This window comes from Triturus cristatus, chromosome 7 (assembly GCF_964204655.1).
Source record: "Triturus cristatus chromosome 7, aTriCri1.1, whole genome shotgun sequence".
Lineage (NCBI taxonomy): Eukaryota > Metazoa > Chordata > Amphibia > Caudata > Salamandridae > Triturus > Triturus cristatus.
Window position 1 is genome coordinate 930263967 of NC_140590.1, and position 14472 is coordinate 930278438.

At 43.8% G+C, this 14472-nt stretch overlaps 1 protein-coding gene across 2 annotated transcripts in view; it reads right to left on the minus strand.

Moving 5' to 3' along the window:
* FBXW11 (F-box and WD repeat domain containing 11) overlaps nucleotides 1–14472 on the minus strand; it is a 540498-nt gene that overhangs the window by 150346 nt on the left and 375680 nt on the right. For both annotated transcript variants that reach the window (XM_085617878.1, XM_085617877.1), the window contains exon 8: nucleotides 7574–7823. In XM_085617878.1, the coding sequence (XP_085474004.1) occupies nucleotides 7574–7823 (250 nt within the window). The remainder of the gene's footprint in view (nucleotides 1–7573; nucleotides 7824–14472) is intronic.

Consider the following 14472-nt stretch of genomic DNA (forward strand, 5'->3'; position numbering starts at 1 on the left):
TTTTTCACAGGGAGTGATAGTGGGAAGTAGAGAGCAAGTGAGAGGAAAAAAAACACTGCATTTGCGTGCGAGTGGATGTGTAAATATTCTTCTGCAACATAGATCTGCAGTTTCTTTCAATCAGTCAAACAAAATTGGGCAATTGCTAGTTCATTTGAAAACTTCGAACCCACTGGCATATACACACCTACTAATGGTAGAGAGATATAAAATTCAGAGAAGTGACAAACTGTATGCAGTGCACATTTAATTGTTTTTAAACATCTCATCTTGAAAAACCTGAACAAGCTTGCACCAAATCACAGAAAGTACAGGCCGACAATGTATTTGTCTTAAACAAATTTGTGCTAAATGTGTCCAATCATTCGAGCTGTAGTTGAAAAATGTGTTCTTTGCACTCCTATATCCAACTATGGCAAATCTAGAACAGATGACCAGAGTTCAAATCAACAAGCTTCGCTTCACAAAAAGTGTCCTTCCTATGGAATGCTCTACCCCTCCATGAATAGCAACCAACTCTTAAGGTCTAAAAATGTCAGTTTTTCCTGATAAACGTCCTATACTGCGCAAGTTACCAAATGTGCATTTTTTTCTATACATGGTTGTTTCTGTGAAAACGTTATTAAGAAACAGTGAATTGGTCAACTATACTGTTGCAAATGTAGGAATGTGTTATCAGCGGACTTGTGCACAATGGCCACTTGGGCCTCTGGAACACTTTGCACAGCCTGGCAGAGTATATGGGTTGCTGAAGGCCACACACTTCCTCCAGATGTTACTACTGAGGTAAAATGTGCCTAGCCTGAGAACAGTACATTCCTGCCCATCATTGCTGCCCATTTTCGCACTATTGGCTTCTTTTTTTTAATATAGGTCAGCAGATTTTGATTAAGCAAAAAACAATTATTGCTCTAGGACTTAAAATGGGAAATGCTGTTCCGGTCACCCTGAATATTCAGAATTGCCCCCTCCCTCACCCCCCCCCCCCACCCCCCCCCCTCCCCACCCCACCCCCCCCCTCCCCACCATCAGCACCCGGTTCATTAAAACTTTCGTCCAGATTTTTTTTTGTAAGTTAGAACTTCAATCACAATAGATTCTAATTTCAGTTTAGTGGAAAACCACTAAATTTTTAGAAGCATTACAAAAAGGTGACAGGTGGACTTTAAAGGGTCAGCTATGTATATTTGAACCATTATGTATGAATTAAACTGGCTGAGAGAGTACAATTTCTTACCACCACAATGTCAGGGAACTTTCATCAAGTCCTTGAACGCTTGCTTTTAAAATGGCTACTGCAAAAAGAAAACATAGCTGCACTTTCAATGCAAGGTTCCATTAATGTTTCAGAACATGATGGGAGAGGGACTACATGGAGGCATGGACCACACCATGAACTCAGGAACGATGAGGGGGTACATTACTAGGTTTCAGCATCGAGTCTGAAACAGTTGACAAAAATAGTACCCGTTCATTGCGTAGTTCAGGCACCCTCAACAGTTTGCGTAATGTGGGATGCAGCTTTGCAGGCATCATTAAATGACGGCAACCAATTCAAAGATGACAGTACATCAATGGCATCTTTAAATTGTCTCAATACTTAGGGGTGAGAAGCGTGAGGCATAAAGTGGCATGTTGCATAGATGGAACATAATATAGTTGATACAAAGTGTCCTTCACTGCATTAATAATGTGGTCTCAAGGGATGCCTTCCTTGAAGATTTATAGCTTCTGTGGGCAAATTCATAGTTTGGAACCAACAGCAATTGACTTCTTATCTCCGACTATTTTAGAGTCCAAGGGCACGTTTAGAAATTCTGTTTTAAATCACGCAACCCTGCAGATCTTCTCTGATTTCCTCAGAAGCACTGAAGAAAGCGTGATGCAACTATTCAGGAAGGCTCAGAGTCGGTAGCAAACTAGGTACAGATTGTGGTTTTGTCTGTAAACTATTTAAAATGGAGACTGCTACTTTAAACCACGCAGGCTTAAATGATGGCTGGGAACAGTACGGATACAGAACACTGAGTCGATCATGTAACAAGTAGGGTCTCACAGGCTATGAGGTGGACACCAGGAAGATGTACTATATAAGTGTTGGGAAGTTACACAACACCTACGGTTAATTTGCAGGGGTGAAATGTTAGTCCTGACTGATGGGAGATGCCCTTGAATAGTGTCAAATCCTGTAAAGAGCGACTGTATTAGTAGTAAAGTAGTGAATAGAGATAGTGGAGGGGCCCTAGTCTTCAGAAACGCTACAAAACAATTAGTTGAAAGAAGCATGGGGGCAGATGTTTTCTTTAACGTACTCTCTCATATGAACAAGTGGTCACGATATAGATGGCCCAGTGGTCCCCTTTCAGCATAGGTACAGTCACGCAGATGTGGAGAGTAGGTTTGTGACTCTGCGCTGGTTTTTGAATGGGGTAAAAATAGGTCTGTTAAATCCAAATATTGGTGACAAAACCTTTTATTGGACACTTCTGGAACTCATTATGCCATACACTCACCTCCATCTCATCAGGACAGGAAATTTCAACTACATTTCAGATGGGGATCACAATAGACACTCTCCTAGACACCCCGCAAAGCCAGGAATGACCTCCGCATTATCAGAAATAACTGTAAAACTGGGGTGCATTACTGTCTGGCAAACAATGCATCCGAAAAGCAAAATGTACTCAGAGCAGACTAGATCCAGGAGAGTGTAGACAACGCAGCGAGTATCTTCCTAGAAATTAGCACTGACAGAGGAGACATGGGACACCCTAGACAAACATACATTGACGGAATCCTGGCAGAAACTGCACAGGTAGGGGGATAAGTCTGGTTGTTTGTTGGACAGTTTCTTAAAACGGGAGACAGTGCCAGATAAGTTCGCTGAACAAAACAGGTGATGAAGTGACACAGGTGAACATACAAAATGCTAGCAGACTACTGGGGGAGGGAGGCATTACAGAATGACAAACTCCTGGACAGCCTACAGATACAGAGAGTACCCCAACTAAATAGGGCGGGACTGGAGATATCTCAGGAATAAGTGTTGGCTGCCATAGATGAGCTGGCGCACACAGGATGGCGGCAGCTGGGGACAGATTTCCATCAGAATTTTATCAGACTTATGCTGACCTGCTAGCACACAGATTATCAGAGGCTTATCAAGAAGGCTACCAAAAACCCTGCCTGAAACAACTTGGGAGGCAGTCTGATTGCCACCAAAACCAGACAAGGATACGATTGAACTTGCCTCATATAGGACCTTGTGCATGCCAAAACGTGGATAAAAAAAAAAGTGCTCGTGAAAATAGACACTAGACCAGAGGTCTTCCTACTGGTGTGCGGGTTCAAGTGATCCCAAGGGGGTGCCATGCTCTGGCAAGAGAAGCATCATGCTTTGTTTTAATTCCTAAAAAATGAGCGGCAGAAACTCACTTTGTAATGGGCCATCACGAATATAGTTTGTCATTTATATCTAACTAAGAGCATATGTAAAAGGGGTAACGGAACTTAACTGCAATGTTTAAATATGGTTAGACATATTTAATAATTGCCAATTTAACTGAATTGGGAGAAATTGAAGGGCCCAGAGTTTTTTTTTTTTTTACATGGGGGTGCGGCATTAAAAAGTATGAAGACCACTGCACTAGCCTCTTAGCCAAAATGAGGACACTTGTACATGAGTACTAATCTGGGTACATTCCAGGCCACAGTGCCCGCATGAATCTGAGGCATCGGTGTCACGTTATGGCCTATATGGAGGACGAAGCAAATACAGGGACAGCGCACCGTCCACTCCACTCCTCCACTCCACTCCTTGTGGTCATCTCAGACAGCGCCACCTTGTGGCAGACTGCCACAAGTTGCGGTGCAGACAACTAAGTGCCAGTGCAGAGCACCAAAAACCACCTGCTTAAATTAAGCACTAGGGAGGGGACTTGTTTCATGCATTTATAAGGTGCAAAAAGGGGATAGACCACCCATGCCTCTGAGGGCGCGGTTGGCCTAGGACAGGGAATTGTGGTCCCCCTGATGGATGCAGGATGGAATAGGGCCTGTACACAGGTTCAAATGGTGGCCAGCAACCCTAGATTCAAGATGACATTTTAATTATCTACAATGCACGCATCTCGCCCCTGAAATAATTCATTGGATGTACTCCATTAGACTGTGGCACTGCCCAAAATTTAAGAATTGGAAGCCTCCTTCCTGCAAATTGTCTGGATGTTTAATACACTGGTGGTATCCTGTAGAGAAGGTGGGGACTCTGCTCAAACAGGCAACAAAAGTAACCTTACTACTAAAGATACACTAATGCCAGAGTGTTGCCCCTCAACCAAAAAAAGGGAAATCTTACACAAATACGCAACCCTGGGCCACCTGCTGGTGAAACGCAATACTAATACAATGGCTGTCAGAGGGGACCCAGGTTGGGAAGTGGTGTGGGGCTATTTCAGAGTGGGACCTTACATGAGAACTCAGATTAAAATTGGAGTGGACAGAGATGTTAAACCGGCTGATCGATATCCCTGTAAACCATGATGGACCCATGACGGAAATGTATAGATGTCCATGTGTATAGACTATGCCAACTGAACCGGACAATGTGTATGAGCGGTTATTTCTATTGGATCTTTATAAAGACTGCAGTGTTGGGATAGTTTGATTTGAAAGCTTTAAAAATAAAGGTGATGTACAAACCTCTAGACAATGTAAGTGTGGACTGCTAAAATAAGGGTATCAATATTGATCCTCTGGACCATACTTCTTTTTACCATATCACAGCTACTGCAATAGTATCGAAGATGTATTTGATGGAATGATGTTATGTTAGGTTATGTTGATCTTTATTTGTATAGCGCACGTACACCAGGTTGGTTTCTTGGCGCTGCTCTGAAGGTGTTAGACTAGATGACACTAGTATGCCTGTTTAAATAGCCAAGTTTTTAGCAATTTGCGGAAGTTCATGAGGTTTGTGCAGGATCTGATCTCAAGTGGCAGAGAGTTCCAGAGTTTAGGGCCTAGGGTGGCAAACCTTGTCCACCCCAGCGCGTTTTAGCCTGAAAGATGGAGTGCTCAGGAGGTGCATGTGGGCAGATCGTAGGTTGCGGGTAGGAGTGTATCTGTTGATCAAACTGTTGATGAATTTTGGGCTTTTACTATTCAGCGATTTGAAGATGATGCATCCTACCTTAAAGGCGCATCTCTGGGGTATTGGAAGCCAATGTAGTCTTAAGAAGAGGAGTGATATGTTGACGCCTGTTTTCTTGAAAGTTCAGTCTGGCCACCTGGTTTTGAACCATTTGAAGGTGGTGGGTGAGTTAGGCCGCGATGCAAAGGTAAAGAGAGTTGGCATAATCGATGTGGGATATCACCATAGCTAGAACTGTGTTTTTGCTTCCTGAGTGAGGAACCTACTGATTTTTCTTATTTTCCACAGTTGGAAGCAACATGTTGAGATCACGGAGCCAATTTGGTTTTCCATGGTGAGGTCTTTATTAATTATGACACCCAAGGTTTTTGCAGATGTAGAGGGGACGGGGGGCTGTCCCAGTTCTTTAGGCCAGAAGTGGGGGCTCCAGGGGTTCAATGAGCCTTCTGTGAGGATCACTTCTGTTTTCTCTGGATTTAACTTGAGGTGGTTGCTGTTCATCCAGTCGCGGTATATCTGGAGACTGAAGAACAGAATTAGCTAGCTCTAATTTAGATTCCCGATAGGGCCCGTTAAGTCTCCTGGCTTATGTAAATGGTGTGAATTTCCTCAGACGCCCGAGGTGCTTAGTAAGTGAGAACCTGCCTTATCCTTGCTCATTTATGTATTACATTTCTTGTGGACCTGCATTTCTCATGCTGAAGTGGAAGAATAGACTGGTGCAGGTATCTGGGTTGCAGGTGTCGCAGTTGTGCTGCTCCTGAGTATCTGGTGCTGTGTCTAGCAAAAGTGGATTCTTCCAAAGCTTGAAGTAAGTGGGAGCGCCTCCGTTGAGAGCTCTGTGAGGGATACAGGAGTTGACAGGGCTTGGACCCACATGCATGACCTTGGGACTGACTTAACAAAACACTCTTGAAGTTGTGGCTAAAAATAGATTTAAGTGAATGACCTTAGTGTAGTTTTCTTGATAGAGCGAAGAGTACAGTAACTGAGCATTAAGGAATGCTAATTGTAAAAGGTCGAGGGACTTAAAATTGACTGAGCAACAGTGAGACTGTTTCAAAAGAGGCTTTGGAGTTGTGAATTGGTATTTTCAATGAGTATAAAAAAAAAAATGATAAAGGGATGCTTGAATTAATCTCAGTCACTGGTAATTACTCAGGGCCGCATCTCAGTCCATTGTTGTTTTGCACATTCTGCCTCCTCTGTTTGGAGCCAGTAATATGGAAATCAGTCTTGACTGTGCTCCAATGGGAACAATCCAACCCGAACTCTCAAGCTAGGTCCTCTCTGTACCGGATCACTAGCAACCCAGGACCAAGAAGCCTATGCAATTTCCAGTTGCTTAAATTAAATAAATCATGTCATCCATCAAATTGTCGCTGATCTTTCCTTGGGAAAAGGAGAGGGAATAACCCACCACACCCTATCCATTTATTATTAAAAGGACCATTTCTGAGCTCTACCAAGCTGGCACTAAAGCAAGCAGGCTTTCTGATACCGTTTTCTGCACCATCTTCTGACAGATGTTTCTGTCCTTAATGTTCTGATAATTTGGAAGGTACACCTAGTACAAGTTATCTTTGTCCTTCTTAGACATATCCTCAAAACAGAAAAGACCCCTATCAAAGAGCAGGCAAACGGACCAGGAGAGAAACGGTTTTAGTAACCAAAACACTGCGCCTACATTGCTGAAAATAGGCTACACAAGGTTGAATGTTGGGACTGCAAAAATGTTTTGCTCAGAAACAAAGCCTTTTGATGAGAAAAAGTAAAGCAACAAACTACCTGCTGAGCATGAGGGGGATCATGCAGTTTCCAAGTTTTTTTTTTTTTTAACGTTCTGATTTTCTCTGGCTTGTAAAATCTAGGTACCCGAGCACCCCTGACTACTTTGTTACTCCATATAGGCACTGCTGCTAGAGTAGCGATCTCTGTCAAACATAGACTGATTTGGCAAATTGCTGAGACCGATTTAAAAACCGTTCTTCTCTAGACACACCTTAAAGTGGTTTATATCCGAGAATCTCATTATGGAAAACTAGACGCCAAAAAAGAAAACACAACCGCTCTCCTTGCTAGCATAACTAAACTATACTCTGGGTTAAGTTTTTTTTAAAGGTAAAGTGACTCAAACATTTTAATGGGCTGCAAGAAACCACAGGGCAAGAGGAGATCGTTTCCTTATAAAGACTCAATTCACTTTCAAAAACACATTATAGTCTGCTTCCCTGACCTACAAGTAAGAATAAGTTAACATGCAATTAAAGATATATTATGCCCAATTAGTACAGCAAAATAAAAAAAATATAAGGAAAAAAACGACCATACAACATAGTAAGAAAAAGGCAACAGCACCAGTGGTAAAACAATATCCAAATCTGAACAGCGAAATTGTAGCATATTACAACATGAACTTACTTTAATAGTTCTGTCACCAGATGCAGATACAATATACTTGTCATCAAAATCCACAACATTAACTGCTGCACGATGACCAACTAGGACACGCCGAAGAGTAATGTCAGTGGGAGAAGCCATATCCCAAACAGCAATAGATCGGTCTTTTGAACAGGTTACCATTAAACCGTTACAGAATCGCAAATGAAGTACAGCTTCGTTATGGTGAATCAGTGTATTGAGAACCTCTCCTGTATTTACATCCCATACTCTGCGGAAAACAAATATTTAGAAATTAATAGATTTACAGAATCTGAAATAGCCTACTGACAATAAGGATAATCTTTCAACAGGCACTTAAAAAATGTTTACATCACAAGCCCAGCTCAGTTTCTCTCCTTACAGGTGGTTCTCTTGAGTGTCGCAAATTAATACAATTAATGAAATTTGCTATTAAAAAAAGATTCCCTTAGCACAGTGGAGGAGAAACCAGTAAAAATGATACCAGGCAGGTAATGTTTGTAATAAGTGTTGCAAAGCTGCTGAATAGTGGTAAATTTTAAATTATAGCACTCGCAATTTTATATAGAAAAAGAAAAAAGGATTTTTTATCTTTTGGTTAAGTAGCATAATCTCAATGTAATGTAGTCAGTCAAAGATCTAAAAGATGCAAATGAACAATTTACTTACAGTAATGCGCTTTCATAGATTTCTCATCTTTAGAACCCTAGGCGCACGATAGGATAGGAGAATTTCAACAGCAGTGCTTCTGCACGCCGGCAGGTGGCATTGTGCGACTCTGTGAGAAAGTGTTTGACCCCACTTTTTGCTGAATTGCTGATGTGCTTTGACCGATTATGCCCTGGGGTCCTGATAATCAGGTTCCCAGGGCCTATTTTCTTTCCCTAAAACTGCATTGAAGCCTAAACCCGATTGGCATCTCTGGCCGCAGGTCATACCCTGGTAAATGGTACCACAGGTACCCAGGGCACTGTGACCAGAGAAGGCCTCTAAAGGCTGCATCACTTATTGTGCCACCCTTACATTGTCCTGTACCTTGACACTCACACTGCCTTTGCAGGCAGCGTGTTTTGGTGCAGAACAAAGTGAAGGGTCGATATGGCACACATCCTTGTGTCTAGTCACAAAACGGTTAGATACCGGAGGGTCAGAGGGAACATATTTAAAGACCGCACAGGATTGAATCCCCAAACAAAGTACTAAAGACACTGAAAATCCTGAGGTCTAAAATGGCAAAGAAGGAAGGTGGTGTGTGAAAAGAGGAACAGAAGCCTAATGTACGTGGTGAAAGGGCAAGCCCTTAGGAACGTAGTCATTCACTCACCCCGGGTAACAAACCCCATCACATGGGATTTTCATCCCAAAGAAAAATCTCAAACTCTCATGGGGCCGCAGGCCCCTCTACGAGAGGTAAGAGCTTAACAAGGTTTGTGTTTTGCACTGAAAAGTGGACTAAATCCACAAATGAACTGGGTGTGAGTGGGGGGTGCAGTGCTGATGAAATAATAGTGCAATAGGAGTGTGTTAAAACTAGTTACGGGACGGCAAGGAAGAATCTCTTGGACACCGCCGTACCGATGCTAGATTAAAAGGAGTGAAGGCCCCACTAATTCAATGTAATCAATGGAGCAATGTATAAGATAGTGGTCAACATGTTTCAGCCGTGGCGCCTAACTAGGCTCGGCTTTCATCAGGACCTGGTTAGCTACTGCAAAAATGGAAAAATAACGTATCAAAGGATACAGAGGGCACCCTCAAGTTGCTTGTAGGGTGTACGTCTCCTCAATGATTCAAACATCACCTAAACAAAAAAAGACTCAGTGTAAGAATGTTGGTCACAATTGCTCAGTAGTAACAGGTGTGAATGTATAGACTAAAAGCAAGCACCACTCACCCGTGTAAACTGGGTGGGAAATTGACCTCCACCTGGCAACCGCTCAGGAAGGAACACCGCTCTGAAAAAAAGATGTAAGACTACTGAAGAATGGGGTGCTTACATGTCATGAGCGAGTGTGAAAAATGTGAGTAGGTCATCTAACAACGAGGGAGACTGACAAAATCGGCGTGTGCACAGAATGCTAATAGATGCAAAGATCAACGTTTGCCAACAGGATAGACCGGTGTTGGAAACGTGACATATCCTGTTGAATCGGTCTGAGCAGTAAGAAGGTAAAAATACTGTATATTTGTAAATCAATGTCAGGAAGTATGCCCAAACATATCGCTAGAAGGTGGGGGAATGGTCGCCTTCATAAAAATATAAAAAGGAATGAAAAGAGGGACGGTGTGTGCCCAGCGTCAGAAATCCTACCTCTCCGTCGGGGAACCGGGCTGGAATGAGCCTGCAGCCGGAGGTCCCGCGGGGTTGGACGGAGACGGATTAAGAAAAGATGTGTCAGCAGTTATAGGCCAATCGGGGGACAGGTTACTCATACTGTGAGGAGGGAGAACCAATCGGAAGTACTGAGCCACCCGTGTGGCAGTAACCAAGGAAACCAGTATGCAGCTGACGGGTTACGGGTTACGCTGTCAAAAAATCAAAGGTATGCGCGCCACGGTTAATTGGGGAAAAGGTGGTTGCGCTCCTTAACAAGGTATGTGGATTGAAAGCAGGAATCTAGGAATCAGGGGCGTAACAATGCCTGGAAGACGCAGGGAGAAACATGATGGGCAAAATCAAAATAAACACATGCTGAGTAATCCATGCGTAGATGCACTAGTTGAAACGGCGCTAGCTCTCAAAGCGCGAATCGCTCCGTGGGTATGGACTCACACAGATAGGTGTGAACTGATGTAAAGACATAGGTTCAAACAGCGCGGTCGAAGCTAGTTGGGAGTGCACTAGGTTCGCCGGGAAGTAAATGACAAGTAAAATTAAACGCTGTCGATAAATTGGGCAAGACAGACGAAGACTGTCTGTATAGAAGGCAAGTGTAGTTGGTGTTTGACATAAGCCTGTCGAAGTGCGTGCCAGTATACGGTAGCCCAGCAGAGCAACCGCAGGGGATGTGTATAGTAACAATAAGCTAATAAATATGTTTGATGGGAGATACCCACGAACACAGTGTGAAGCATGGGTCAGATGGTGAGCTCAAGCCATGTATATTACAAGGATAGCCAAGGAATATCGTCGTTCAGTCCCTGAACGTGTGTCTTCAGTTTATACACCCACCTTTGCTCACGTTTGAATAGAAAAGAAGAGCTATCTGTAAGATGTGGTGGTATGTAGGGTTTGTCAAGGACTGTCCAGTGTAGGTCATTAGGAGCATGATTGACCTCTAAAAAGTGGTTGGTGAGTTTGGTAGAGGAACGACCACACCGTATCGTGCTTTTGTGTTCCAAAATACGAGTTTTAATGCGACGGGTGGTCATTTCAATGTATCTCAGCCCGCATGGGCAGGTTATCAGGTAGATCAAATTTGAGCTATTGCAATTACTGTGGCTTCTAAGAGTCCACGGTCTGCCAGTGCCAATGTCAATCTCTTTGGTCACAGAGGTGTGGCTGCATGCCGCACAAGAACCACATGGATAGTGGCCCACAACTGGAGGGAGACCCCACAGAGTTTGTTGGGTGCATGTTTGGTTAGTGCGTGGGCGAGTGTGTACCAACTGGTCTCTGATGTTACTGCTGCGTTTGAACGCAAAGAGGGGTCTAGGCAGCCCTACATCGCCTATGTTCAGAATCTTCCAGTTAGATAAAATGATTTTTTTGAGTTGGTTGGAAAATTGACAATAGGTGTGCACGCAAGTGAGTCTGTTCTCAGATGTCTTGGGTACCTTAGGTGCTAGAAGAGTCTCGCGATTGTTATTCGCGGCGCGTTTGGACGCTCTGCGGATCAAATGTTTGGGATAGTCTCTGGCCAATAATTGTTTAGATAGATTACTAGCATGTTCCTTATACTTGTCAGTGGAGGAACAGTTCCTTTTGAGGCGCAGAAACTGGCCAAAGGGCAGATTGTCTCGCAAAGCCCGTGGGTGAAAGCTATCATACTTCAAAAGAGCGTTCACCGCCATGGGTTTCTTGTATAGCTCAGTACTCAAGCGACCATCAGACGGGGATATCAAAATGTCAAGGAATGGTAGCTGAGTCTTAGAGTACTCACAGGTGAAATTCAGAAAGGGGGTCACAGTTATTGAGCCAGTTCTTAAAAGCCAAAAGTGAGGAAAGAGGTCCCTGCCAAAGTACGAACACGTCGTCTATGTACCTCTTCCATATCTTGATTTGGTTTCTGTATGGATTGTTGGTACTCAGCACATGTTGCTCCTGTGAGTACTCTAAGACTCAGCTACCATTCCTTGACATTTTGATATCCCCGTCTGATGGTCGCTTGAGTACTGAGCTATACAAGAAACCCATGGCGGTGAACGCTCTTTTGAAGTATGATAGCTTTCACCCACGGGCTTTGCGAGACAATCTGCCCTTTGGCCAGTTTCTGCGCCTCAAAAGGAACTGTTCCTCCACTGACAAGTATAAGGAACATGCTAGTAATCTATCTAAACAATTATTGGCCAGAGACTATCCCAAACATTTGATCCGCAAAGCGTCCAAACGCGCCGCGAATAACAATCGCGAGACTCTTCTAGCACCTAAGGTCCCCAAGACATCTGAGAACAGACTCACTTGCGTGCACACCTATTGTCAATTTTCCAACCAACTCAAAAAAATCATTTTATCTAACTGGAAGATTCTGAACATAGGCGATGTAGGGCTGCCTAGACCCCTCTTTGCGTTCAAACGCAGCAGTAACATCAGAGACCAGTTGGTACACACTCGCCCACGCACTAACCAAACATGCACCCAAAAAACTCTGTGGGGTCTCCCTCCAGTTGTGGGCCACTATCCATGTGGTTCTTGTGCGACATGCAGCCACACCTCTGTGACCAAAGAGATTGACATTGGCACTGGCAGACCGTGGACTCTTAGAAGCCACAGTAATTGCAATAGCTCAAATTTGATCTACCTGATAACCTGCCCATGCGGGCTGAGATACATTGGAATGACCACCCGTCGCATTAAAACTCGTATTTTGGAACACAAAAGCACGATACGGTGTGGTCGTTCCTCTACCAAACTCACCAACCACTTTTTAGAGGTCAATCATGCTCCTAATGACCTACACTGGACAGTCCTTGACAAACCCTACATACCACCACATCTTACAGATAGCTCTTCTTTTCTATTCAAACGTGAGTGTATAAACTGAAGACACACGTTCAGGGACTGAACGACGATATTCCTTGGCTATCCTTGTAATATACATGGCTTGAGCTCACCATCTGACCCATGCTTCACACTGTGTTTGTGGGTATCTCCCATCAAACATATTTATTAACTTATTGTTACTATACACATCCCCTGCGGTTGCTCTGCTGGGCTACCGTATACTGGCACGCACTTCGACAGGCTTATGTCAAACACCAACTACACTTGCCTTCTATACAGACAGTCTTCGTCTGTCTTGCCCAATTTATCGACAGCGTTTAATTTTACTTGTCATTTACTTCCCGGCGAACCTAGTGCACTCCCAACTAGCTTCGACCGCGCTGTTTGAACCTATGTCTTTACATCAGTTCACACCTATCTGTGTGAGTCCATACCCACGGAGCGATTCGCGCTTTGAGAGCTAGCGCCGTTTCAACTAGTGCATCTACGCATGGATTACTCAGCATGTGTTTATTTTGATTTTGCCCATCATGTTTCTCCCTGCGTCTTCCAGGCATTGTTACGCCTCTGATTCCTAGATTCCTGCTTTCAATCCACATACCTTGTTAAGGAGCGCAACCACTTTTTCCCCAATTAACCGTGGCGCGCATACCTTTGATTTTTTGACAGCGTAACCCGTCAGCTGCATACTGGTTTCCTTGGTTACTGCCACACGGGTGGCTCAGTACTTCAGATTGGTTCTCCCTCCTCACAGTATGAGTAACCTGTCCCCCGATTGGCCTATAACTGCTGACACATCTTTTCTTAATCCGTCTCCGTCCAACCCCGTGGGACCTCCGGCTGCAGGCTCATTCCAGCCCGGTTCCCCGACGGAGAGGTAGGATTTCTGACGCTGGGCACACACGTCCCTCTTTTCATTCCTTTTTATATTTTTATGAAGGCGACCATTCCCCCACCTTCTAGCGAAATGTTTGGGCATACTTCCTGACATTGATTTACAAATATACAGTATTTTTAACTTCTTACTGCTCAGACCGATTCAACAGGATATGTCACGTTTCCAACACCGGTCTATCCTGTTGGCAAACGTTGATCTTTGCATCTATTAGCATTCTGTGCACACGCCGATTTTGTCAGTCTCCCTCGTTGTTAGATGACCTACTCACATTTTTCACACTCGCTCAGGACATGTAAGCACCCCATTCTTCAGTAGTCTTACATCTTTTTTTCAGAGCGGTGTTCCTTCCTGAGCGGTTGCCAGGTGGAGGTCAATTTCCCACCCAGTTTACACGGGTGAGTGGTGCTTGCTTTTAGTCTATACATTCACACCTGTTACTACTGAGCAATTGTGACCAACATTCTTACACTGAGTCTTTTTTTGTTTAGGTGATGTTTGAATCATTGAGGAGACGTACACCCTACAAGCAACTTGAGGGTGCCCTCTGTATCCTTTGATACGTTATTTTTTCATTTTTGCAGTAGCTAACCAGGTCCTGATGAAAGCCGAGCCTAGTTAGGCGCCACGGCTGAAACATGTTGACCACTATCTTATACATTGCTCCATTGATTACATTGAATTAGTGGGGCCTTCACTCCTTTTAATCTAGCATCGGTACGGCGGTGTCCAAGAGATTCTTCCTTGCCGTCCCATAACTAGTTTTAACACACTCCTATTGCACTATTATTTCATCAGCACTGCACCCCCCACTCACACCCAGTTCATTTGTGGATTTAG